The sequence below is a fragment of the Pyxicephalus adspersus genome, chromosome 4 (genome assembly GCF_032062135.1).
Source record: "Pyxicephalus adspersus chromosome 4, UCB_Pads_2.0, whole genome shotgun sequence".
In the NCBI taxonomy this organism is placed as follows: Eukaryota; Metazoa; Chordata; class Amphibia; order Anura; family Pyxicephalidae; genus Pyxicephalus; species Pyxicephalus adspersus.
In genome coordinates, this window is record NC_092861.1 from 141,703,082 (window position 1) to 141,728,630 (window position 25,549).

Here is a 25,549-nt window from a genome sequence, read left to right on the forward strand (position 1 = left end):
AAATTGGGGGGCAAGCCACAGGCTGCAGCCCAAATTGGGGGGCAAGCCACAGGCTGCAGCGCGAATTGGGGGGCAAGCCACAGGCTGCAGCGCGAATTGGGGGGCAAGCCACAGGCTACAGCACGAATTGGGGGGCAAGCGACAGGCTGCAGCACCAAGTGGGAGGCAAAGCGACAGGCTGCAGCACCAATTGAGGGGCAAGCGACAGGCTGCAGCACCAATTGGGGGCCAAGCGACAGGCTGCAGCACCAATTGGGGGCCAAGCGACAGGCTGCAGCACCAATTGGGGGCCAAGCGACAGGCTGCAGCACCAATTGGGGGGCAAGCGACAGGCTGCAGGACCAATTGGGGGTAGCAACAGGCTGCAGCAATGCTATTTTTGGTGATCCTGATGATTTCATTTTTTTTCCGAACAAAACTATGAGTTTTGGATTTGTCTCTTTGGGCACAAAGATGTTTTTTAACAGCACCCAAATCAGCTTTATGCTATGGCCATAGAAGGATAATTCTAACATACACAATATTTTCAGATAATACAAAAACACAAATATCACTTTGTACTCCATATGATGTTAAGAAAATGAAGCTGTAAAACAATAAAGCTGAATTTCACACCTAGGACCTATTTGTTATTCATATTTGCCATTCAAAGCCTTTTTGAAGAACTGCAAATCAGGTATACATACCATCCGCATTAAGTGCTTATGACAGAAACCATCTGGATTGCCTTTTTCTTTTTTTTTTCCTTTTTCTTTAATGGTACATTTTTTGATTTGGAAATCCAAATGAGATGTTGTACTGCTAAAGGGGAACTACACCGTTGATTTTTTATATTGATCTGAAAATGGTTAGCTCTTTAGGTAACCTAAGTGATTCAATGCACAGAAAAATAAATATGAATTTTTTTAGTCTATATACATACTGGCCGATGCCGATTATCGGGCGATAAAAATCTGAGGTGTGTACGCAGCTTAAGAGTTTGAAACCTATAGAAATGGGAACACATGATAATAGGAATTCTGTCCTATGAATACATTTTCTTGTGTGACTCAATAATGAGAAAAGTATGAGGGCTGCCATTGTTGATTTGTTTGAAAATGCTAGTTGAATGGCTATGCTTAACTCAAGTGCTTATAAATCACAGACTGGGAACAAGCATGATGTAAAAAAAAAATGTCAGAAAAGTTTAGAAATATCTCCTTATATGTTCTAGGTCCACTTTCATTATTTTCTCCATAAAGAAAAACGAGAGATCTATTCAGCTTAATGTGAAAGCCAAGACATGATCATTAGAAGCACAACTAGTTCTTCAATAAAATTATTTTTTTTTTTTTTGCAGGAACAGGCAATGTCCTTTTTGTAATAAAACATACCTACCTGTCTGTTCGCTATGTTAATGCTGAGATATTCCGGCATTCCCCGGAGCTGCTGGGACTGAATGAATTCTTGCAAGAAAGTGCAAGACTTACATCAAGATGGCCGTAGATTTGGGACCCAGGTGAAGGATAATGGCACATGTGCAAGAACAAGGACAGGTTAGCATACTTAAAAAATTGCTATCAGGCAAGCAAGGTTATTTTATTACAGAAGGGACATTTCCTGTCCCTTCTGTAATAAATACCCTGCTTGAGTGCACTTTTTCATTTTTAGGGTTTAGTCCTGCTTCAGGAATCCTGCCATCCACCAATGTGAATATATTGTGTGTTGTGGTGCACTAAATTAACAGAAAATTGCCATCTTCCTGCAACACCTGTTCACGGTAATTTATGTGTGGTAACACAGCAATTGTGATGTCCAAAAGCTGCCTAAAATCATAAGGACATTAAACAAAAATTAACATTTACAATTTTTTTAATATTTACCATTTTACATTTTATATAGGATGCATTCATAACACAGACTTATTAAGCAGAAAATTATGGCTTTTTAAAGACAGGACACAGCAGTAGATTCTTCCTTTTAGATTGTAAGCTCTTTGGGACAGATCCTCTCATCCTCCTGTGTCATTGTCTGTATCTGTCTGTCATTTGCAACCCCTATTTAATGTACAGTGCTGTGTAATATGTTGGTGCTATATAAATTCTGTTTAATAATAATAATTGCCTTTCTGTAATTGAAAGTCTGTAGAGAACCCAACAAGGCAGGAAGGGGAGGGGTGGGAAGTCACACATCTAATTTAGTTAGCTTTATGTGTACTATTTGAGCTTCAACTATCCTGCTGCATAAGCAAGCTATTATGCAGGTAAAAATAGCCCAATACATATGTAAAAAGTCACTTACAACTCCACCTGCTGAATAGACAATATTAAGTATTGAAATCCATCTGTCAAAAAAACAATTTGTCCCGTGCATAAGAAAATACATAGAACATATATTATTATCTAAAATTTAAAGTACCAAATTTCTAATATATATATATATATATATATATATATATATATATATATATATATATATATATATAACAACAGTTCTGGTACTCAGCAGTATTAGAACTGTACAGGGCACAGGGAAACGGGTCATTTCCTCCACTACATGATCTGACAGATAATTCCCGACACTTGTCATAGCTGGGGAACTAGCTGGTGGCCATGTATCTGAGGAGTCAGGAGGTTTTAACTTCAAACACAGCAAATTCAGCTGATAAAAAGAGATGACCAGCCAGGAAACTGCTTCTATGTCCCCAAATATTGGAGTCAAGGCTCAGGTGCATCAACTCAACAGACTACATATGCAAAAATCTGCCATGATGTATTAGGAGATTTTAAGGCAATACACACGTCAGCAAGATTTAAGAAAACATTATTTAGCCTTATGTGCATTTTGTGGTAAATTGGTGGCCATGTGAGTAGCCTGTCAAAAAAACTGCCAAGTTTTCCCAAATGCATAATTTTAATTGTTGAAAACACATTGCAATCTAAATTTGCTTATCTTTTTATGTACAACAATATTTTGCTATTTATGTGAACCTGTCAGGTTAAAGCGGGACAAAACCCAGCTATACTTACCTGTTCCTGTTACTTTTGCAAGGTGCTGTCATCTTCCTTTTTGTTTGCTTTCTAGAAGCAATTTTTGGTCATTTTGATTGGCTGGGCAGATCTATCAGGTACGTTACATAGTTACAATCATAGGGTCTTGGCATCTGCCAGTTTACAGCTAGGCTGCAACCCTACTGCCATTTATCTCCCCAATGGTTGGATGGTGAAGGTGGGAATTATCAAGTGGAAGTCAATGCCCTATGTTTAGTGTCAGCCTGGGATCCCTAGACTCCTCAGAGTTGCATAAAAACGAACTGAGGATTACCAAACAAAACTGCAGATGAAAGAAACTTCCCTAAATGGGACACTAATGTTAATTTGATCGCTGACAGGTTTACTGCAAAAATACATTCAATAATTTCGATGTTTCTCTTTTCATATGAAGTATGGATTTCCAGGCAGCAGGAGATAACACAATCTGAATCAGCAAGAGGGGAGAAAAAAAAAAGGTCATCTTCACGAAAACTAAAATTGCTGATTCAATGTCGCTATTAAATAACCCAGGCACGTCTTACAGATATAATCAACACAGGCTTTTCCTTTTTATTCAGGATCTGAAGAGTTCCTGATCAAAAGAAACGCTTTCCATTTCCAGAAAGAGAGGTGCCTATTGCTGTAAGAATTGCTTTTTTAGCTCTCCTGTAAAATATGCAGCCTACTTCAATGCATTACCATATATATAGAACGTCCTTTAGCTTCTATTCTACAGGCGGCTCTGCAGCAGACAGAATTACACTTACTTTAATGCTTGTAGATTGCAGCTTCTGGAAGAAATATCTCTGAAAAGACAGGGGAACTTTCAGCAGGCTGACGACCGCGTTGCAAAGGCAGGACGTGTGCTGAAAAACAGTAGGGTAAAACAAATATTTCATTAAAATGATATAAGAAAAATGCAAGCATTCTGACATTCTTCTGAAAATGCTAGCTGTCCCAATGTCCTGCTGTTCCACTGGCTATACAATACTGTTATCTGAGTCAGTAATGAGATTGCCGATGAGAGATTCTAACTTCATGCATGCTTAGGTCAGTGAGGCTTTAAATATAGAAGCCAAAGTCAACCAAACAGCTAACATTTTTAGGTGAGGCTCAACAATTGCAACCCCCACACCCAACACCTGGATCCTGGTGGCTTCTTGTAGTAGCCATACACTGCATGGCATAAGTTTAGAGCACTGTCACACACAAAGCCAGCCGTCAGGGAAAACTTTAATTCTGTGCATGGACAGTGACACAGATCCAATGGCCAAAAATGGCCTGAAAGTCTGCTGTGGAGTCAGCGAAGATGGTAGCTTCCTAAGATGCAGAAGGGTCAGTATACTGGACCTGTCATCACTGCAGGGTGCCTCCATACAGGCAAGTAGGAATGTGACATATGGGGCCTGATTTTTTAAAGCTCTCTAAAGCTGGAGAGGATACACTTTTATTATTGAACACGGGCGATGCAGCAAACCTGGATTGGATTTCTTAAAAATAAATTTTCTAGCAAATGTTTTGAATCATGGACCAGATCCATTACAGGTCTGCTTGATCACCCAGCTTCACTGATGAAAGTGTATCCTCTCCAGCCTTGGAGAGTTTTAATAAATCAGGTGCATAGTGGTAACCTTGGTTCTCTATGCAGCACCACCTCATACATAGTAAGCCATCGAACAGTTGCAAGAGCAGAAGCTTCAATTATCAGTGGTTGTCCAATCGGCGTGGAGTTGGTGGCGAAGATAGCAACTGTCTAGGATGCAGCAGCAACAGGATCCTAAATCTGTAATCGCTGCAGGGTACCTGAACACATGTAACTATGTGCCACAATCAGCAAGTATGCTGTGTGCATGCCGATTATGGCAGAAGATAACCACCCACCGATGAGTACAGTTCTGGGTTAAGTACTTCCCCTTCCAGAGAAAGAACTCCCACCACAAGCATGATTTCTAGCATGTGGAAATTCCATGTAAATGCAGATTGAATGTAATTGAATAAAATGAACTGAAAAAATTATGACGAATTTTGTAGAATTGTATGCATTTAATAAAGGGTGATTTATATATTTGCCTAAAGGTTTCCTCTATAAAAAAGCTATAATGAATAGTTGCATTTACTTTATAAACTGGTAGGGAAGTTCCCTGTGCTTCAAGTGGCTCCTCCTGGGACTGGGGCTTTCTAGACTCAAATAGACCTATTACATCTCCTCAAAGACTTGTTGTTTAGATTTTAATCATTGCAAAAACGATGACCAATTTAGGCCTCAGCAGCCAGGCATCATATTGAAATATCATAAATTAAAGTAGAACGAGCATTAGGCATATTTATATGATAAATGCATGCACAGTACAATGTGTGACACTTCTAAGAATACGTTTATTCTCCATGAGATCATAGTTTCCCCATGGCAATGCATTTTTTCTGCTTTTCTCTCTAAAAGAACAGAGCCACCTTTGTCCAGGCATCACCAGGATCAGCAGCAACTTCCTGATATTAATCCTGATGCTTGTACCAGAACAATGCTAGCTGCAGCCTGGCACATAATGACCTGGTAAAGAATTACAATATTGCAATCTAAACACTGGAGAACAAAAGACTAAGGAAATGCTTCATGCCTGCAGGAGTTTGATGACATCATTTCAGCCTAGGCAAAGTCACTTGACTGAAGCTTAGGCTACGTACACACGTCAGATGATTCTCTTCTGATAATCGCCTCAGGGCTATCAGACAAGAATCCGGCGTGTGTACAGCGCTCGTCGTTCATGGATCCATTCTGGCGGATCCACGGACGAGGAACGATCATAATGAAAGTGAAGGAAGGAGAGCGCAGCTCCACCATTCTCCCCCTCCCCTCTCAATAGAGCAGAACGGCATTCTATGTACAGCACTCGATCATTTATCGTTGGAAAGGATTGTGAAAGATCCTTTCCAATGACAAATATTGCATGTGTGTACCCATCCTTACTAACCACTTTTTTTTTTTTTTTTTACTACTCAAAGGTGGATGTATCAGAAGTATATACAAGCATTTTCCAAAAACAAGCAGTTGGGTTAGTTGGCTTCCCCCAAAATGTAACTATGGCTATGCTTTGTAAAGCCTTGCTTAATATGTAAGCACTATATAAATACAAGATAATATGCATAAGGTCCACATACATCATATGTATGATATATGTAAGGTACACTTTATAGAATATTCTAAAAACCTGTTTTATGCTCTTTTTATTGTTCAGAATCAGAAAAAGACAAAGATCTTGCTGCCTTTTTCCTATTCACAGCCGTGTGTAATGATTTGCATTTCCATTCAATTATGTTTTAAAGAGATCCACGCAGAAGTACAGTTTTGAATATTCATAAACAGAAGTAACCAGACACCAGACCTCCGTAGCACGTCCAGGTGAATTCATGCATATCAAACTATTGCTTGTGTTCTCTAATTCTAACACTTGTCATCATCATTTCATTGTATATTACACCTAAACTAGTGAGATGATAAGATATCTGCTACAATCCCTATGCACAGTGGCAGAATACCAAAGTTACAATCTGGCGCATAAAAAATTTCATTTTTTTTCTAACAATTGAATTAATAATTTATTGTATAGGTAAAACAACTTAATTAGATGTAAATACATTTAGGTTAGTATGACATGATGGGGAACAAGGTTCCCAACACACAGATGTGTTCTTGTCCAATGATCCCAATAAAGAATACTACAACATGATCATTTTAGACTGTCTTTACCTATACGTTGACACAAGGCAGATCCAAGGCTGCTCATGAGAATGGCCTACTGATATTTTTGAATTATGTACCCCCCTCAAGCGGTGCATCCCCTTACATTCAGCAGTAATACACAATCTGCAAAATTTGATGTGTTTTTAAAGGCCATGAGCATGTATATTGTGTAATGTTATACCCCCGTCTCAGATTTCCTGAAAAAGCAGAGGAGAATTCTGTGAAACGCGTAAAAACGACAGGGGAAAAGATACAAGTTGTTGTTGCTGAACAAATATTGTTTTTGTTTTAAATCTAAAATTAATTTTATTATAATATTCTGTGTTCCTAGAAAGGGTAACATGCCTTAAAGGACTTGGTTGGGATTGAACTGTTAAATGTAATAATTGGAACGTGGCACTGGGAAATGTATTCACTTAGTATTGGCTTCCTTGAAAAAAGTTATTCATTGGCATCACAGCGAAATTATTTTACCATCTGCAACTAAAATTACACATGACAAAACATCCAATGTACCTAAACATAAGAGAGAATGCAGAAAGGAAGTAAAGAAAACTGTACAGCTACTTGATTGGGATACAAACACTTATGGGACTTATGTATAAGTTAGAATGTTCATAAAAATCAGCCCATCAGGGTTCTCCGTACTTATAGGAGCAGTCAGAGCTTTGCATCCGAAGGAGAGTCAGTCATGTGACAGATATGTTAGATGATTAAGATCATCTCCATACTTTTCTTTCTGTTCATTTCTGTTGCCTTCTGCCAGCTTTAGGACAGTAAGATTAGGTTCACATGGGTGTCAAAATCAAGAGTGTCGTCAGTGTTTCCAAAGCCATAGAAAAGACTTGTAAACATCAATCATACAAATATAGAAATCATACAATATTAGATAATGTTTAGGTTTACATTAACTTCTGGTGTCCTGTATAAAATTATGTTGCACCTATATATGCAGGAATATATCTTAGTAGAACAAAATTACCAATTTATCCTATAAGTTAAAGGCTACTTAGCAGTCATTCCTGTCCTTGCTTTTCTACTTGGTAAACGACTATCTCTGAATTAGTATAGAGGTCATGCATTCCACCACTTCACTGGCAGCATGATTATTTTGGCATGGTAAGACAGTAGGGTTTGGATAACAACCTAGAAGCTTGCAAAAAAATGCAACCTTTAAAGCTCTCACAGTGTGATTTAAAAGATACAGCAAAGCACAAGGAGCCCTGATGATGGAAACGTTGTACCATTTGGCCCTTTTCTTCCCAGCCAACTGTCTCTGGCCTGGCCATTTCGTTCAATGTGTTTTAGTTCTCTATATATAATGAAGACTCCATATCACATGTGTGCTTAACTTAGAATGGTCTACATACAAATACAGCCTGCCTAGGGATGCCTATTCTTGCAGAAGGATATCATCTCAAGAAGGCATTTTTTGCTTGCCTAATTCTACCCAAAATGCCAGCTTACATCATACATCAGGGATGACAGATCTTGAGAGTACTAAGGCAGGTTGGTGTGCCATCTTCTTTTACCAGCCATAATCAGCCTGCATTTCGCAAAGAATTGCATCACAGACTATAAAATAAGGAATGTAATAAAACCTGAAAAGTTTTGTTAAAAAAGTTCTAAAGCACAATGTTGAATGGGAAAGGAGGAACAAAAGGAGGAAAAATATATATAGAATAAACTTTAGCTGTAATGCAATTTAAAAAAGGTTACTTTGAATGGACAGATATATACATTTATATACATATACATATTTATATACATATATACATACAGAACACCGCTTTTGCTTTACCGCAACTCTCATTCAATCACAGGATCACTCAGATTCCTTACTGATTCTGTCCACACAGTTATGTCTCTAACTGGCTTATTCTGTGATTGATTTTTTTTTTCTCAGCAGCAGGTCACAAATGGTGTTGCACAGTTTGACATCAAGAGTGTGTTAAAACCAATAATAATATTAATGTATTCTAAGAAATCAGTAGGACAAAAAGAAAATGGACAATTTAATCACATATGTAACATGGGGGTTAGATTTACACCATCATCAGTTGGCTGATAAAGGAACATATCTTTGTCCTAAAACATCAATATGGTCCAAGTGATTCAGGCTGCATACACACGTGCAATAATTGTCATTGGCAAAGATCTTTCACGATCCTTTCAAATGACAATTGAGTGCACAATGCAAAAACAAGCGCTGTACATACAGCACCGTTCTGCTCTATGGAGAGGGGGGAGAACGATGGAGCAACACCCCACTGCGCTCTCTACCTTTCACTTTCATTATGATTGTTCCTCGTTCAACAGTGGATTGGCCAGGATAGTGGTTTGGATGAAGAAACGACGAGTGCTATATACACGCCGGATTCTCATCTGATATCAGCCCTAAAGGGATTATCGGACGAGAATCATCTGATGTGTCTATGTAGCCTTAGCCATCCCTTTCTTACTCCTGACTTCTATAAAGAATACGTGTTCACATGAAGGCACCATCCTTCTACATCACTGCAGGAATCTGCATATAGCATATACTTGTATCAAGTGCACCACGTACTCCTGGTAATGTGAATAAAAAAGGTAAGATTCATACATGTGTGTTGCAATTTGAGCACTAAGGTGCCATTCATTGTGAACTATGAGACCCCAGTGCACATTACTACCAAATTTCCTATTCTGGATTTCATGGTATTCTAGTGCAATGCACCAGAGCAGACAGGTGTAAATCCAGCTGTAATGATCTGAGTCTAGCTCTCAGCACTTGGGTGGATTCATCAGTAAAGAACAGGGTTGGTTAACACCTTTACAGGGAGACATGTGTACTTACCAGATAAGACACAGGAGGGTTCTTTCTTCCCAGAAGCTCAACTTCTTCCAGAACCTGGTTGAAGACAGACACCATCCTGCGCTCATATTCACTGTCTGCCTGCATGGACCCACTGAAACTGCATTCCTGGAAACTGAAATGTCACAGATAGTCAGGCTGGGGAAAACATATTGGAGATGCACTAATGATTGTGAATACAGGCTGAAAGAACGGAAAGCTGAATCACTGGATCTTAAGAGCTTTCTACTACAAACACTTTAATGCTTAAACTTTCTTTTAGTTTGGATTGAGTCACATATTCTCTGACATATTTGTCCCTTTGGGAAGATGTCTTGAAATTCACAAAAGGAATTGAGAGGAAATTCTTTCTCAGGCAGTTGTACCTGGAAAATTGTTCACTCACATTTTTTAAGTGACAACTAAAAAAATTAAAGATTTGTAATAAATTACTGTCCAAGTGATATTGGTACCAGGACTAAAAAACAGGTTGAATTTCCCCAGTAGGCCCATAAACTAAATGTGCGCATGGGAATATAATATTGTACAAATCCCCTTCATTTTGTATTCATTCTCACCCCATTCTTTTTCTTTCCCCATTTGCCAACCCATCTTCCCCATCAAATACCCATGAGTCCCATTTATACAATTTAAGCAAGTATGTACATTTAAATAGGACAATTATGAATGTAAACCATATTGTGTAATTAACATTTGTTAAGCAAGTAACTGAAAACAAAAAAGTCTAAAATATTAGCAGATAGGTTTCATATTATACATATATCATTCAGCATATATCCAGTCTAGTTCTCTTATCACTGGATTGGAATATATATATACCAGACATTGTCAACAGATGTCTGCTGTGATGGCACCACATATAGAGGCATTAAAGCCAGCAGACATCAATACAGATAACAAGGGTACTAACCCCCTATTAACTGTGGGGTGATACCACCACTACGCACATTACGGCAGTAAGGGGGGGGGGGGCTGGACTATCTCCATTACCTTAGATTTCCACAGGCTACTGTGGTTTTTCTGCTATTCCCATCTCCACTTACACAGACAGTAGTGAGGGCTGAACTTTATTTTTTTAGGCTACATTTAAATGAAGACTGCCCCTTACTGTGTTGTCAGTACAGAAAGAGGAGAAAGACACAAAAAGGATCCGACCCTTTCCCAAAACTTAAATGAAAAAACAATTTTATCTGGTATTCCATGAACATTCTCACCCCCCTCTCCCCATAAGGGGAAAAAAAGGTATTGCCTTACCTGCAAGAGTCTGGATCCAGGATGAGAGCTTCTATGGTGTGAGATATTAAAAGGCAACTTTGCTGTTGTCTGGCAGAAGTGGGTTAAGGAAAACCACTGAAACACTTTAACACAGACCATATTCATTGTGTTTAATTTCCTACAGTCACATAAATAATATAAACCGATGATACATCGGTTATACCTATTATCCCTATTATAGTCTATTGCTAAATGTTATTATAGCATTTTTAGGAGGTTCCTGTAATCTAGAAACAATTCTGTACATTTTTTACCTCTATTCAAGCCTACTTTCTTTTGTGGTTCGTAGAACAGTTTGTCAATATCACAGGAAACTGTAAGGCCTGAAAACTTCTGTCAGCAACCCCTGCAAACATAGCAATGTCATTCAAGTGACACCCTTCTCTATGGGCCTTTTTTAATCATGGAGAGCCCCTTGAAAAGGTGGAACATAGATGAGGATCTCTAGACTTGGAGTAGAAGGTGAAATATAATTCAATTTGTAACATTGTTCTACCCCAAATCTAAAGATCTTTTCTTCCTGGATTGGTCCCTTAATAGGCTAAAGCTACATACACACTTCCAATTATTATCGTTGGAAACCGAACGACGAACGTTCATGCACGATATATATGATCGATCGTATAGCACCGATCCTGCACATAGAGATAACGACACGATCGTTCGTAGATATTGTACACACAATAGATACGATCGTTTGACCGATAGAGGAACTATGTGCACGACAGGAAAGTGAACGGACGTTCGTTCATCACGCATGCTCTGACCATGGACGATCAACGAACGACCGTACACACGAACGATGTTCAACGATCGTCGTCCAATCCGATCCGTCGGTCCGGTCGTTCGTTTCCAGCGACTTTCCTCGTTCGTCGGCGTCGTTGGTTACTTTTTTACGAACGATTTTTTGCCCAATCGATCGTTCGTCGTTCGATTGGAATGATAAAAATTGGAAGTGTGTACGCACCTTAACGGGGTTTGGAAACCTTCAGCAGCTTATCTAAAAAAGGGTAATCAGTTTTTGGTGAACCTAACCTGGTGGACTTGGTAATTAAGACAAAGTCAAACAACTGTAAGCAAAGTTTAGTAGCCAAGTTCGCATTTTTGCATGTGTTAATGCACTTTGCTTCTATTTACATAAAATAAATATTTGGTTATTCATCTGAAATGCACAAGGTGATACACACAGGGACAAAAAAAGGACACAATACATGTTAAATAGATACAGCTCAACATTTCTTAATGTCGCAGAATCTGCATCAAAGGAAGACTGATACAGGTCACCATAACGAGTGGCAAGGTTCCTAAACTCTTCCATGGATAGTTTCATCTGCAAAACAGACAAGATATCAAAATTGATATTCATCAAACAATTCAGAACAGTAGCTCAGTTCAGAAAATAAAGACAATAAAAGCAGGGCAGGTGTTCACTGGTGGTAAAAGGCAGTTCAGGTACAAAAAAATGCAAGCCACGGATGTGCCGATAAGATCCTACTACCTAAAACTCTCTTTAAAATAATACTATTGTCACACAAATATTCATGACCGCATCATCCATTTGTTGATGTGCTCATGCACCAAGCAGACAGGTTAGGCACTCCATCGCTGTACTAGATTTAGAAGAAGCAATAGAGAGAATTGGGAGAACATATTTTTAAACAAACCAGAGATGTCACAAAGACATTAATAAATGCAAAGGGTGCGTTTTAGAACACATTTTAAACATTACATACAGGTAAGATTTAGGGTACAATAATAGGGTGCCCAACAAAAAAGAACGAAGGACTGTTTTAAAACAGCTAAGCCTGGATTAAAAGCTGGGACGTCCAGCAAGTAAGTTATAATTCCTTCATGTATCTCAGGCTTTTAATGTCAGTGATGACTAAAGGATACCTGAAGTTGTAAGGTCAGCCAAAAACCATGAAAGGCAACAAGCACCTCTGTCATGTTTTCAATACAAAAAAAAAGTGGGTACACTAAGGTTCAAGCCATTCAAAGCCTTCCAGGAGTCCCATAAGGAATAACAACTTATCCTAGAGAAAGGGGGCCATTGTGATTCTGAAATGGCTGTTGTTTATAAGGAACTCCAGTAAAGCATTATATCAATAGACCTGAGGTGTACCTACTGTCTTCTGGCTTTACACAGCACCACCATTGTCTAGAACACCATGATTTTGGTATTTGTATTGAGGGTAATACAGAGTAATGTAGGTTTTTAATATTGTCTTCTTACCAGTCCTTAGTTGTGGTGGGTGCATTTGTTACATTTAAAGGTTTTGTTCCTCTATCTTAACCTGGCAATATGGCATTAACAGACTTTTTGTCCTACAGGGACAGCGCTCACTTGCTGTAATCACTTGGGGAGAAGCCTGGTCAACTTTCGCTACTGATTTGTATGACCAATGGGGTTGTATTCTAAAACAGAAATGGATCTTTTGATTTTAGGCCACTTTAATAAACTGCCACATAATGCAGAGATTGTAATCCTTGTGTGTGTGCTTTTATATTACCTGGGTAGAAATTCGCCCACAGCGCTGCAAATCATTGCCGGAAGTCATGGCCATAGTAGAGGCAATGGCTGGGGGAGGGCTAGTCTTAAGACTGTTACATGTGCAGATGAGCTGGAAGAAAGCTTGAAGAAGATCAATCCGAAGCTTCACAAATTCGCACTGGAAGGTGAGAGGGTTCATGGGTGTACTGGCAGCCTGCAGAAAACATGTCACATAATTTACTGTAAAAAATCCAGCAACTACTACAATATTCATGCTAGGGCACATTGGTGTTCTCCGTTACTCACCGTAAGGGAGGCGATTCCTTTGTGGTAGGATTTCAGGGAGTCTGCAATAGACGATAAGGCAGAGCCAATGTCATCTTCTTGCAGCTGAGTCAGGCACAGCTCGGCCAGGGAGAATTCCTTCAGACTGTTCAACCAGAAGTAGAAATGCTCGGAAGCCACCTGTGTGAGTAGGCTCTGATATAGCTCTCGGGCCATATCATGGTTCCCCTAAACCAAAAAAAAAACCTCATTTGTAAAAGGTACAGCTAGTCCCAACACATCTTGAGTGGTAAATATAACCTAAAAGTTACTCAGGCAAGCAACATATAATACAGAACTAGCCACATAACATATTATATAGAAACAAACCTTGTTTAATTAGCCCTTCATTTCCCATGCTCGCAAACATGGATGAGCTAAACATTTAGAATAGGATACATGCTATATGACAGTGTTTCTTAACCCTTTTAACATGGGGGAACCCTTTTGTAAAGACCTAGAATAATTTTTAGGTCTTCAAGGAACCACTGCTATAGATACTATGTCCACAGCTCACTGTACATTAGCGTGGTGGTCAGTGGGAAAATGTCTCTTACATTGCTGGCCATTAGGAAGAATGTCACCCTTACAGATATCCAAGAAGGTCATTGGTATCTGTTAAAGTGATCTGGGAGTCACAAACTGCTCACTTCTAAAGGAATCCCTAGCAACCTCTGGAGGAAACATGGTTGAGAAACACTGCTATAAGAGGATTAATGCTGAGGAAGGTCTGTGATTAGATATGATTAATAAGTGTAAGCCACCCTAGCACAACACCCCAAATTTACAGATTTCTCTGCAGAGTGCACCAATCCCCAGCGACAATATATGGAGTGCCAAAGAATGACACACTGCACAGGATACCAACAGGCTGGCCAGTTCCAACTACAATTCTCTATTATCTATAAAAAACAGTCATATGATTAATTACATTGCCAAATGTATTTGGCAGCACAATATCGACACAACACACTGCTGCTATCAGCTACTTTACATTGCTCATCTTTGGTTTTCCCAGTTTTAGCATACCAAATAACAACTTGAAAATGTTTCCAAAGTTGCTTAACTGGTGTGCTTTGATAGTCTGTTTCAGATAGCCATAAAATTCAGTGATAAAACAATAAAAAAAAGTAGTTAAACTGAATTTGATAGACTTTGGTTTAGGTATGTTACCTTCATCATAACAACTTTTGTGACTTGCAACTGTCCCAAGGGACAACAGAGCTGGGGTCGAGAGAAAGATAGCCCTGAATGATGAACCAGACACAGTCAGATCTATTTTATTTTTACAACAATATACAGAGATACAACCATTTTACAACCATACATTTTATGGGATCACAGCTCTTACCATTCGGGAGGCTTGTCTTGCAATCCTATACACAGTCCAGCCATTAGACACATTCTCAAGCTGCTGTTTAATAACAGTTTTGACGTCTGGAGATAGAGCTTTCTGACTTGCTACAAAAATAACTGTAGCAAGGGCAACCTGAGAAAGGAGCCAAAAGACACAAGACGTATTTGTAAAAAATAATAGCGTAAGACAATATGTAAAAGAAACAGCTAACAAGCTTGTAAATACATAAAAATAATAATAATACCACTTACAATTGGAAATCAATTTTTATACAAACCACACCTTACCTGTAAGCACAAAAAAAAAAAAAAAAAAAAGGCCCACCCCTTCCAAAACGTTACAACAATTTTGCAAGAAGAGCGAGAAAAGTTTTTAGTTTGGTTAAAATTGCAGTAGAATGCAGAGCCAACCTTTTTGGTCCCGCAGACCACTAAAATTACCGGCTCCTGATAGCGCATGCGCAGGGAGCCAGTTGTCAATCAAAGAGGAGGAACCTCCCCCATAGTAACGTCATAATGTCATAACCCCGCCCACTCTGCCATCGCAGATCTGAGCCTGCGATGGGAGAGTGGGCAGGTTGTGTTGTGAAAATACTTCCCTGAGCCAGGGATTTGCACAGGGGACGCGGTCCGCGGCTTTATATATATATATATATATATATATATATATATATATATATATATATATATATATATATATATATATACACACACATAATTCAGAAGCTATATTATCAGATAACTCACCAGTAGCTCTTGCTGTTTGTCTGTTGCTGATCTCCCAATGACTTTGTAGAGCTCCACTAAATCTCCCAGCATTCCATCACCAAGGACTGGCAACTGCATGGCAACTGAGGCCAAGCAATGGCACAGACAGATCCGGGCAGAGTCCTGGGCAGTGTGCAGCTGGGTCAGGAGAGATTCCACCACGGACTGACTCAGATACGGTCGGCACTTTGCCAGCTTCACCATACAGCACAAGGCAGTCTGAGGGCACAAATATATAAATGTATTAACCGCACAATCACAAGAAAATACAAACACAGATCTTCTATGTTCACTATGTACCATGTGTCCTGATGCAACTCAACCAGAGTCATATAACCCATTTTCACTACCAGTACACTGAGATTCTTAGGGTTATGCAAATACTGACCAATAGAATGTATGTATGTGCATATGAAATTTGAGCTCTGAAGTGATTTACCTACTAAATGAAATATTTACTGTAGCACTCCATAGTGGCTTCATTGCGCCTCCAATTTATTTTTTAATTTTTTCCAGCAAGCACATTGTGGATTATATTAAAGTATATGTCTGGATACAAAAACTCTAAATTGCACATTTAATTTTTATAAAATTTAAATTGTTATTGCACATTTATTTTTAGCTCTCCAGTTCATACACATTTCCCCATGTTTTAACTTAATAAAGTTATGTCAAGTACATAAAAATGCCTGTTAATTTGCCAGGATTGAAGTGTGCTCCTAGTTTCTTGTTTAAGCTACCATACCGACTCTGCTGCACTGAAAATCCCAAAATTTGTTGTCAGTCTTGCCTGCTGGACTACAAAACGCCACTTAACCTCTCTCCTTAATTCCAAAATCTGTGATAATCTTTTTCTAGTTGGGAGCAAATCAATAATGTTGCATTGACCTCCAACAGCCTGCCCATGCACTATCAGTAGTAAAATGGCCATTAGAAACATTTTGGGGATGTGCGTACATTAGTATGGACTGACCTCCCCTGATAGCTACCCTTCCAATGATTTTAAAATCCTGATGATGACGTCACCAAGAGAAATAAAAACTATTCCATGCTACTGTACTACAAAAGCAAGGAAAAGAAAAAAGAAAATGGGACATAAATTATAGGGAAGGCTGGCTTGGCCCAAATTTGGAAACAATAAGACATATAAATATTTTTAGAATATTGTCCCATTAATCATGCAACCAATTAAAAAAAATAAAACCATTAGAGCTTTTATATAAAACAAAAGTGAGCCCCACGCACCTTTAGAGTATGCTGGGCGCCTGCACTGTTATCCTGGCTGCACAGGACAAGCAGAGATTCCAGACCATACACAGCATCCTTCTCCAGCGATAGCATTTGATCTGATAAGTTGAAGAGATATTTATTGATTATTAAAAGACTTAAATTTTCAAAATACTTAATTACCAGAATTCCCCTTCTGTGCCACTAGATGTCCTCAGTCTGATAGACAGCATTATTCATCTGACTTTCTTTGAGCCCAGGTTCTGTTGGCCCATGACATCCTCTAAACTGGACAGTAGTAGAAGCAGCAGCAACAGCAGAGTGATAAACTAATTTCACCATCACTGCCCTCTCCAATTATCAACATACTTGCAATGCCATACTCCTAAGCTCTGCTGTATGGGGACTGCAAAAGGTCAAATTCAGGTGCTTACCCTGTTCATATTTAAAATATAACATTTACAGAAGCAATAAATGATAACTGCAAGTTAAAAAAATGCTTGAATTCTGTGGGGCTGTAACATGAGGAAAGCGGAGACATTCTAAGCGAGTCTTATAGGGGCTGTAATATGCAAGTGGATCAAGGGAAGGGAGCGAGCATTTTCAGCATTAATGTTTTATACTTTTTATACCTTTAGTTCAGCTTTAAACACATTCTAGACATACTTGCATAAGATATTCAGACATGTAAGGTACAACGTTAAAAAAAAAGTGCTGTAGTTTCCTAAAAACAAGTTAAAATCTTACCTGTATCTTGACAAGATGAGACAATATTGGTAAGAACGGTCACTCCATGTGCAGCAATGTTGCGGTTAGTGTGGTAACTGCACTCCTGCGCCAGCTTTATTAAATCGGTATACCTGGCAGTACCAGATGTGGCTCCTAGAGGAGAAAAAACAGTACATTTTAGCTAACTAGATCATCATTAAGGCCTAGAGTGTGTATTTTATAGAGCAATTTTTTTGCCAGTGATATCACAGGTTTCATAACTTTAAGATAAATATGAAAATGACTGCACTTCTCATTAATTATTAAGAAGTGGGAAGGAAGCTTTAAAATGTGTTTTGCTGCTCTCACTGAGGCAGATGACTGAATATCATCTTTCTTGGTGAAATTTGCCTGCCTATAGTTCTCACTTGAGAAATCCAGGACTTTACAATACACTGACCTTAAGAATAGAGTTTTTAATGTTAACGCTCCTTTCTTATCACTATTAGGCATCCTTGGATGATATAAGTGGGTTCTTTGGCTCAATGAATAAATTATTGGGCCTCTGTGCTTCTTTATGTAGCTTTCTTAAGAACAAAGCATCCTGCCTAATACCTTAGTCCCAGTGTAAGCAGCATGATGGCTCAGTGGTTAGGATTCTGGCCTTTGCAGCGCTAGGTCCAAGGTTTCAATCTCAGCCAGAACACTCTACATAGTGTCTACATAGTGACTACATACATAGTGTCTACATACATACATCTACATAGTGTTTGTATGTTCTATGAGTGTTTGCGTGGGTTTCCCCTGGGGACTCCCATTTCCTCCCCAGAAACATGCAGTTAGATTAACTAGCTTCCCAAATTGACTGTATTAAAGACCTATTACAATGGAAGGGACATTAGATTGTGAGCCCCTTTGAGGGACAGTTAGTGACATGACTATGGACTTTGTAAAGCGCTGCATAATATGTCCTCGCTATATAAATACTGTGTAATAATAATAGGTAGTGGGCTGGCTATGAATTATGTAACTATTCCTAGGAATTTGCATGTAGACTGCCATAAGAAATGCCCATTTTTGATATTAAGCCTCAGTGATTTAAAGAGCTGAAATTCAAAGAGTAAAAGGAAGGAAAGGGTTGTCCAATATGCTTCTATTTGAGCTACTACAGCTTTTAATGCACTCAGCTAGAAGCTTCAAATATGCATAAAATCATAATAAGCAATATCAGAACAGCAGCCTGCCCAGCTGCATGAGACTAAAGGAAAGGCTGGAGCTCAGCTTATATAATTTATATATGATTACAAACTCTTTACAGCTCATTAGGAACTAATTCTACTATAATGAGGATAATTCACATCAGAAAATCAATACAAACCAAGTTTACCACACAGACACAGATTTAACTGACAGCCATTTATTCATGCTTACAACTATTTAATGCCCCTACAAGATCCTAACACTATATGGCTTCTGTGAAATGGGGTTTAGAGTGCATTAGAGAAAGGATGAGCGTGGGGGTCAAAACAAACTCTCTCCTAAAATGTAGCGAAATAGGTCATCATAGACCCATACCCAGATCTAACAACAGATCTGTTCTTATTCATGGATAGAGACTTAAGCTACGTACACAAGTCGGATGATTCTGATGTGTACAGCAGCCGTCCGAATTCGTTCATGGACTCATCCTGGCGGATACACAAATGTCGGAAGACGAATGACCGCAATAGAAGTGAAGGGAGAAGAGAGCAGTGGGGTGCCGTTGCTCTTTCTCCCCCTCCCCCCTCTATAGAACAGAACAAAGCTGTATGTACAGCGCTGGTTCATTCATCTTTTAGTAAATTGAAAAAGATTGTTTCCAAAGAAAAAATTTAACGGGTGTACACAGCCTTAATCTTTCAGCTTTGGATAGATTAACATGGGGTTGAAACTTTTACTTGGCTTTTATGACTGTGCCCCCTCTGAGGAGCCTTCCAGTTTCAACAATAGGGGGTCAGAGAACCAGATTGTAATCCGAAATCTCTCCCATCCCAACATGGTCAGCAACCAAACCATTTTTTTTTTTTTTTTTTTTACAGTGAATGGCATCTTAGTGAGGATGTTATTTCTGTTTGTATTTTATCATCCTGGTGACCGCCATTCCCTTTTTTTACTTTTCCTGATGTCAGAGGAATAAAAATAAAGTAAACCTCTGTAATAGTTCCACAGGTAGCAATAAAAACCCAACATTAAAACAATCCTAAAAAAAATGCTTTGGTGGAAGATAGGCTATAAAATTTAAAACTGAACTCTCCTGTTTACAATCCATTTATAGATCCCTTTCCCCAAGTAAAATAAAAAATCTGCAAGTCTTAATTTTGTCAACAGCACGCCTGAAAGTTGTGGGTGGCTCTGCCACCTGTCGGCGATGTTGAACATGTGCCCCACATCACATCCAGCTTTCCAAGATTCCATGGAAATTAAAGCAGGACTAAAGCCCAGCTATTTAAGCAGGTCATACTGCAGAAAGGAACCCGCTAAGTCCCTTCTGAAACAATCCCTCCTACCTGCCCGATCAGTCTGGGTTTTTAGCAAAAAGCTGAGGTCCACATGTACAGCATCAGCTTTGGTTGCCAGGATATTCAGCATTAGTGGCTTCCACTGCATGTGCCTAGAATGAGCAAACTCTCTATGTGCCTGTGCAGGAGATATGTCATTCCGGCCAGGATAATCAAGATGGGCAAAGTTCAACTACTGGAAATAAGAAAAAAAAAAAAGCGAAGGGCATGGGGATAGATGGGTAATGCAGGTATAGTTTTGTTTGTAGTCAGGAATGGCATGTATGACAATGGCATAAAATATGGGAGCCAGCAAACAGTTAAAAAGGGTGAAACATGTGCAGTACTGATGGGTGGGGGAGGGGCTAATGGGACATGTAGTCCATCAGCCCAGAAGCAAGGGGGCATCTAAGAACTTATAGAAGCTTATGGTGCTTAATCTGGTCATTATAACAACGTCCATAAAAAGAGATTAGCAGACAAAAGCACAAAAGGAGACACACTCACTCAATGGGCCTGATATATCAAAAATCTCCAAGACTGGAAAAAGATAGACTACCAAAAGAGATTCTGGTTGATTAAGCAAACCAGGAAGGGATCCAGTCAGGGATTGAAAACATTTGCCAACTAATAGCAAATTATTTTCCAGGTTCACTACATCACTTATGATATCTATCTCCTCCAGTCTTGGAGAGCTTTACTAAATTAGGTCTGATGAGTAAAAAACAAGCTTTAACAACCATCTCATTTCACTTTTAATAATTCCCATTATTATTTATACTCTTTGCGCACCCTGGGAAGTGAAATACCTGTTACAATGTAGTTTTGAATACTTAATGAAAAGATTGTACCTTGTGTTGCCATGAAGTACTGTTTAATGCAGATGCTTCCAGACAGAGTAGACAGAACAGAGACCATGCCCAACTTCAGGCTATCATATGGAGTTTGCAGTGCACATTCACACAGAGCCTGAAAGAGTGAATCACACCAGTCTGATTATCTGTTGCAAGGATATATTTCATATGTAAAGTGTATATGACGAGAAATCTACAGCTAGAACGAGCAATCAGTGAATATCTGTCCCCGATACATATGTAAAATCAGTGATTTAGCTATGTACTAGAGCCAAGATCAGTATATTATTACCACAGCCCATACCTATGAAATTAGTCAGCAGTTACAGTAGCTACTATAATTCTTTTTTGAAGATTTTCCTTTCTTCCCTTCTTCAAACGCTTCCCAAAGATATTTTCCCCACAAACAGTGGCTAGTGATTTTTTTTAGGGAACAGCATTAGTATTATAATCAAAACGCATGAATATTGTCATACTAAAATTTCTACAGCTTTTGTGTATTGTCCAAGTATATAACATACTAAGTACGCAAAATCAGAGAAACCACAAACTACGCAAAGCGTAAGGTAAGGAACTGCACCACCTTGTGGACAAACATCAACCACACAAATATATCAATAGATGTATTATTATTATTATTATTATTATTATTATTATTAATAAACAGTATTTATATAGAGCCAACATATTACGCAGCGCTGTACATTAAATAGGAGATGCAAATGACCGACAGATACAGACAGTGACACAGGAGGAGGAGAAGACCCTGCCCCGAAGAGCTTACAATCTAAAAAATGTATATTATATTTGCAGTTGCTTAACTACTGCCATTTCCTAACATGATAATAAGTATTAACAACCAAAGAAAGAACGCAGTACCTGTACATTGTCTTTGCTCCAGGTATGAGGGGTTTTGTTGGCCAGGAATTTTAGGTCTTGAATGGCAAGTCTCTTCACAGCTTTTCTGGGATCGTTTTTCAGGTACTGAAGCAAAAGCTGAATCTAGAAATAACCCACAAGTAGGATGTAGTTGGTTTAGAGTAAGGCTCTAAAATAAGGTTTTAATTTTTTCTAATACCTGCTATGTTTACAATAAAGGATTGACATTCTCTTCTTACAGAAAAATTTGATAAGATCCCAGTGGACTTTGAAAACAAATTATATATATATAGCAGCACCTGGTATGGAACCCAATGTATAAGGAAGGTTCATTATTCAAAAACACACACTAGGGGTGTTAGGTAACATAGCTTTACCTATCACCAGCTTTGCCTTTGAAAGGTCACCAAAATTAATAATATTTTTGATGACAATGACTATATGAATATAGAAATAGTTTTGCACAAAGGGACTTTTAAGGTGTTTTGGGACAGGGCGGGTCCCGTGGGACCCTGAATGTGGGGAGTGATCAACTTGGCAGTCGGACATCTGCTTTGGGGCAAGGTGGTTTATACTCCAGATTTTTCTTGACATTTACCCTTTTGATGTTGTCAGGAGGATTCCTTTTGTTATGTTTTGTTTTGTTACATGCCTCATCTTAAATATCTTTTATACCTATGGGATTCATCTTCAAAAACCTGGGGAGATCTCTTGGTGTTCCTTCTTGGCTGCAGCTATTTCACTCTTGACGCAGGGACCCGGGACCCATAAGTTTTACCTATCTTTATTATATAATATTATGCTATTTACTCTTCTGTTACTCCTGAGGAATCAGACAAGGTCTGCAAAACGCATCAAGAAATTGGTTGAGCTTTTTTTATGCTGACCTACGATATCAGAAAGAGCCATCAGTGGAAATAATTGTGTTTTGTTGCTATGTAAGTGTTTCAAGATTGATATATGTGGTTTGTACTTTGCAAAAACTCTTACATAATTTTTAATATATGTTAAAATAAATCAAGAAATAAGTTTTAAACAAATCTTTCTATTCATATAGCCATTGTCATCTAAAATATCCATTCGGGTTGTGGTGTATTTTTACATTCAATTCATTGTCTGGGTGTCAAAAGTTACTAAAATACCACTAAAATCAATAACAACTAGAACACGTTAACCACCCTACCTGTTTTGGAATATCAACTAACGAAGAAGCAGCCAGCAGGGTGAAGGTGTGCAGAGTGACAATCACCATCTTAGTTGATGGATATGACGTCACCAACTGTTGTAAGAGCTGACGGCTGTTGGAGGCCAAAATGGCGTCATGGTGCATGTGCTGGAGAATTGGAATGAGTTTTAGCTTCAAGTCCACAGGGGTAGCCAAACCTGCAAAAAAATACAGAAGGACATGAAAACATCCCTCCTTATAGGCATAGGTACCCCAGACTGCTGCAGGACTAATGATGCAATAAAATTTGCTTTAATTGCCTTTTAATGGTAAATCTTTTTACCTGTCCTCCCCTTTCCTTTATTCAACCTAAGCCAGTTTGATTGACACACATTTACAGCCTCCTGGGATAGGTTACATGGGTCTCCAAGCAGGCTGCAGGTTGAATGTGTCAATCAAACTCGCCTAGGGTGATCTATGGGATCAAATGTAATGGCGCCACATCATCAGGGTGCATTTTGCAGAAGCAATTGACCCAGTACCTGACCTTGCTTGTCTGTAAAAGTAAGGTATAAAATACAAAAATGAATGCAATACAACATCAATAAATAAATCATGAATTCACTTGGTCTTCGTACAGAAGTAAAGCTACGTACACACTTCCAATTATTATCGTCGGAAAACGAACGACAAACGTTCCTGCACGATATATATGAACGATCGTATAGCACCGATCCTGCACATAGAGGTAACGACACGATCGTTCGTAGATATTGTACACACAATAGATACGATCGTTTAAGCGATAGAGGAACTATGTGCACGACAGGAAAGTGAACGGACGTTCGTTCATCACGCATGCTCTGAACATGGACGATCAACGAACGACCGTACACACGAACGATGTTCAACGATCGTCACCCAATCCGATCCGCCGGTCCGGTCGTTCGTTTCCAACAATTTTCCTCGTTCGTCGGCGTCGTTGGTTACTTTTTTACGAACGATTTTTTGCCCAATCGATCGTTCGTCGTTCGATTGGAACGATAAAAATTGGAAGTGTGTACGCACCTTTAAAGTACCTGCAATTGATTTGGAATCAGTCTCAAATAACAAGAGGGGAAGAGATAAGATTTGTTACTTAACTGCAGCACAGAATAATCAGGCAGTCAGGGCAGCGCTGTGTGCCAGATATGTGTAAACTGCAGGACTGGATAAACTGATATGAGTCCTTCTACAGGTAGAATACTTCTCATAAATGCATTTCACATGTTTTTATGTATTTGATCTAGGTGTTTGTATTTGCCTGTAGTTTATTTTCATGGAGCAAAGGTATACTTTATTTCAAATCGAACAATCGACAAGCTACAACTAGTTAGAGATAGAAGAAAAGAAAAACAAACCTTGTATCATTTCACCAATTTTGTTGCAGATTCCAGCAGCGAAATCTCTACAAGTAGAAGGTAATAACATGGATTACTAATCAGCAGAGCATGCAATGTCAAATTAGATCATATATTAAAACTGTTCCTCTGACCTGAGAAGTAAACTGAAAGCTGTAGACTTGCTAGCAAACCACTAAACTGCATGACTTGACCACTAAAACCAATTAATTTAAATGGATTTTCACTCTCCCTGTCTTTCTAAATCTAACCTTAGGTATGAAACACCCAACCAATTTTACTGTGTCATTATTTATTTAACAAACTTGAAGCCACATGAAGAAACCATATGTGAAAACCTTCAGTACGGTCCTTGATTCTATAGCTTGTAGAACCAACAGCAATTGCTTTACTTTATTGAGACTGGTGGGCATTTGTTAACACATAGCTCTCCTAAGGTCTAGCCACAGCATTTCAATCCAATTGAGGTCCGGACTTCGAATGAACCTTTTTTTCTTTTTCAGTCATTTTCACATTTGACTCTAGAATACTTCAGCATACAAAATAGTTCATTGTCGTCTCAATGACTGCAAGGTGCCCAAGTCGTGTTGCTCCGAAACAAGTCCAAATCATCCCACCTCAGCCACTATGCTTAAAAGTTTGCATGAGATGTTTTTGCTGACATACTGTAGTTTACTCCAAGTGTGGTGCTGTGCAAAATAGCCAAACATCTGCATTTTGGTCTTGTCTGTACAAAGGACATTGTTCTAGAGGTCTTCTTTATTTATACTTTAACATGCAACATCATATGCAGGCCTGTGGAATATGATATAGCTCTTGGCTTTTTCTCTGGGTGAATCTGCTGGAAATAGTCAACTGTCTGCAATGTTTTCCATTTCTAAATAATATTTTCTCACTGTAAAATAATGGCCTTCAAACTGTTTGAAAATGGACTTATACCCATCCTCAATTTGATGGGCAG

At 38.8% G+C, this 25,549-nt stretch overlaps 1 protein-coding gene across 1 annotated transcript in view; it reads right to left on the reverse strand.

Annotated features, from left to right (window-relative positions):
• The window catches only part of INTS7 (integrator complex subunit 7), a 43,333-nt gene that overhangs the window by 12,382 nt on the left and 5,402 nt on the right, over window positions 1-25,549 (reverse strand). The window contains exons 5-18 of the mRNA XM_072409835.1: window positions 24,589-24,635; window positions 23,207-23,406; window positions 22,024-22,146; window positions 21,142-21,259; window positions 17,793-17,927; window positions 17,064-17,164; window positions 15,798-16,037; window positions 15,046-15,183; window positions 13,677-13,883; window positions 13,390-13,584; window positions 12,106-12,209; window positions 10,859-10,927; window positions 9,587-9,719; window positions 3,779-3,877 (exon numbers count right to left, since the gene is read on the reverse strand). Coding sequence (XP_072265936.1) covers window positions 3,779-3,877; window positions 9,587-9,719; window positions 10,859-10,927; window positions 12,106-12,209; window positions 13,390-13,584; window positions 13,677-13,883; window positions 15,046-15,183; window positions 15,798-16,037; window positions 17,064-17,164; window positions 17,793-17,927; window positions 21,142-21,259; window positions 22,024-22,146; window positions 23,207-23,406; window positions 24,589-24,635 — 1,909 coding nt within the window. The remainder of the gene's footprint in view (window positions 1-3,778; window positions 3,878-9,586; window positions 9,720-10,858; window positions 10,928-12,105; window positions 12,210-13,389; window positions 13,585-13,676; window positions 13,884-15,045; window positions 15,184-15,797; window positions 16,038-17,063; window positions 17,165-17,792; window positions 17,928-21,141; window positions 21,260-22,023; window positions 22,147-23,206; window positions 23,407-24,588; window positions 24,636-25,549) is intronic.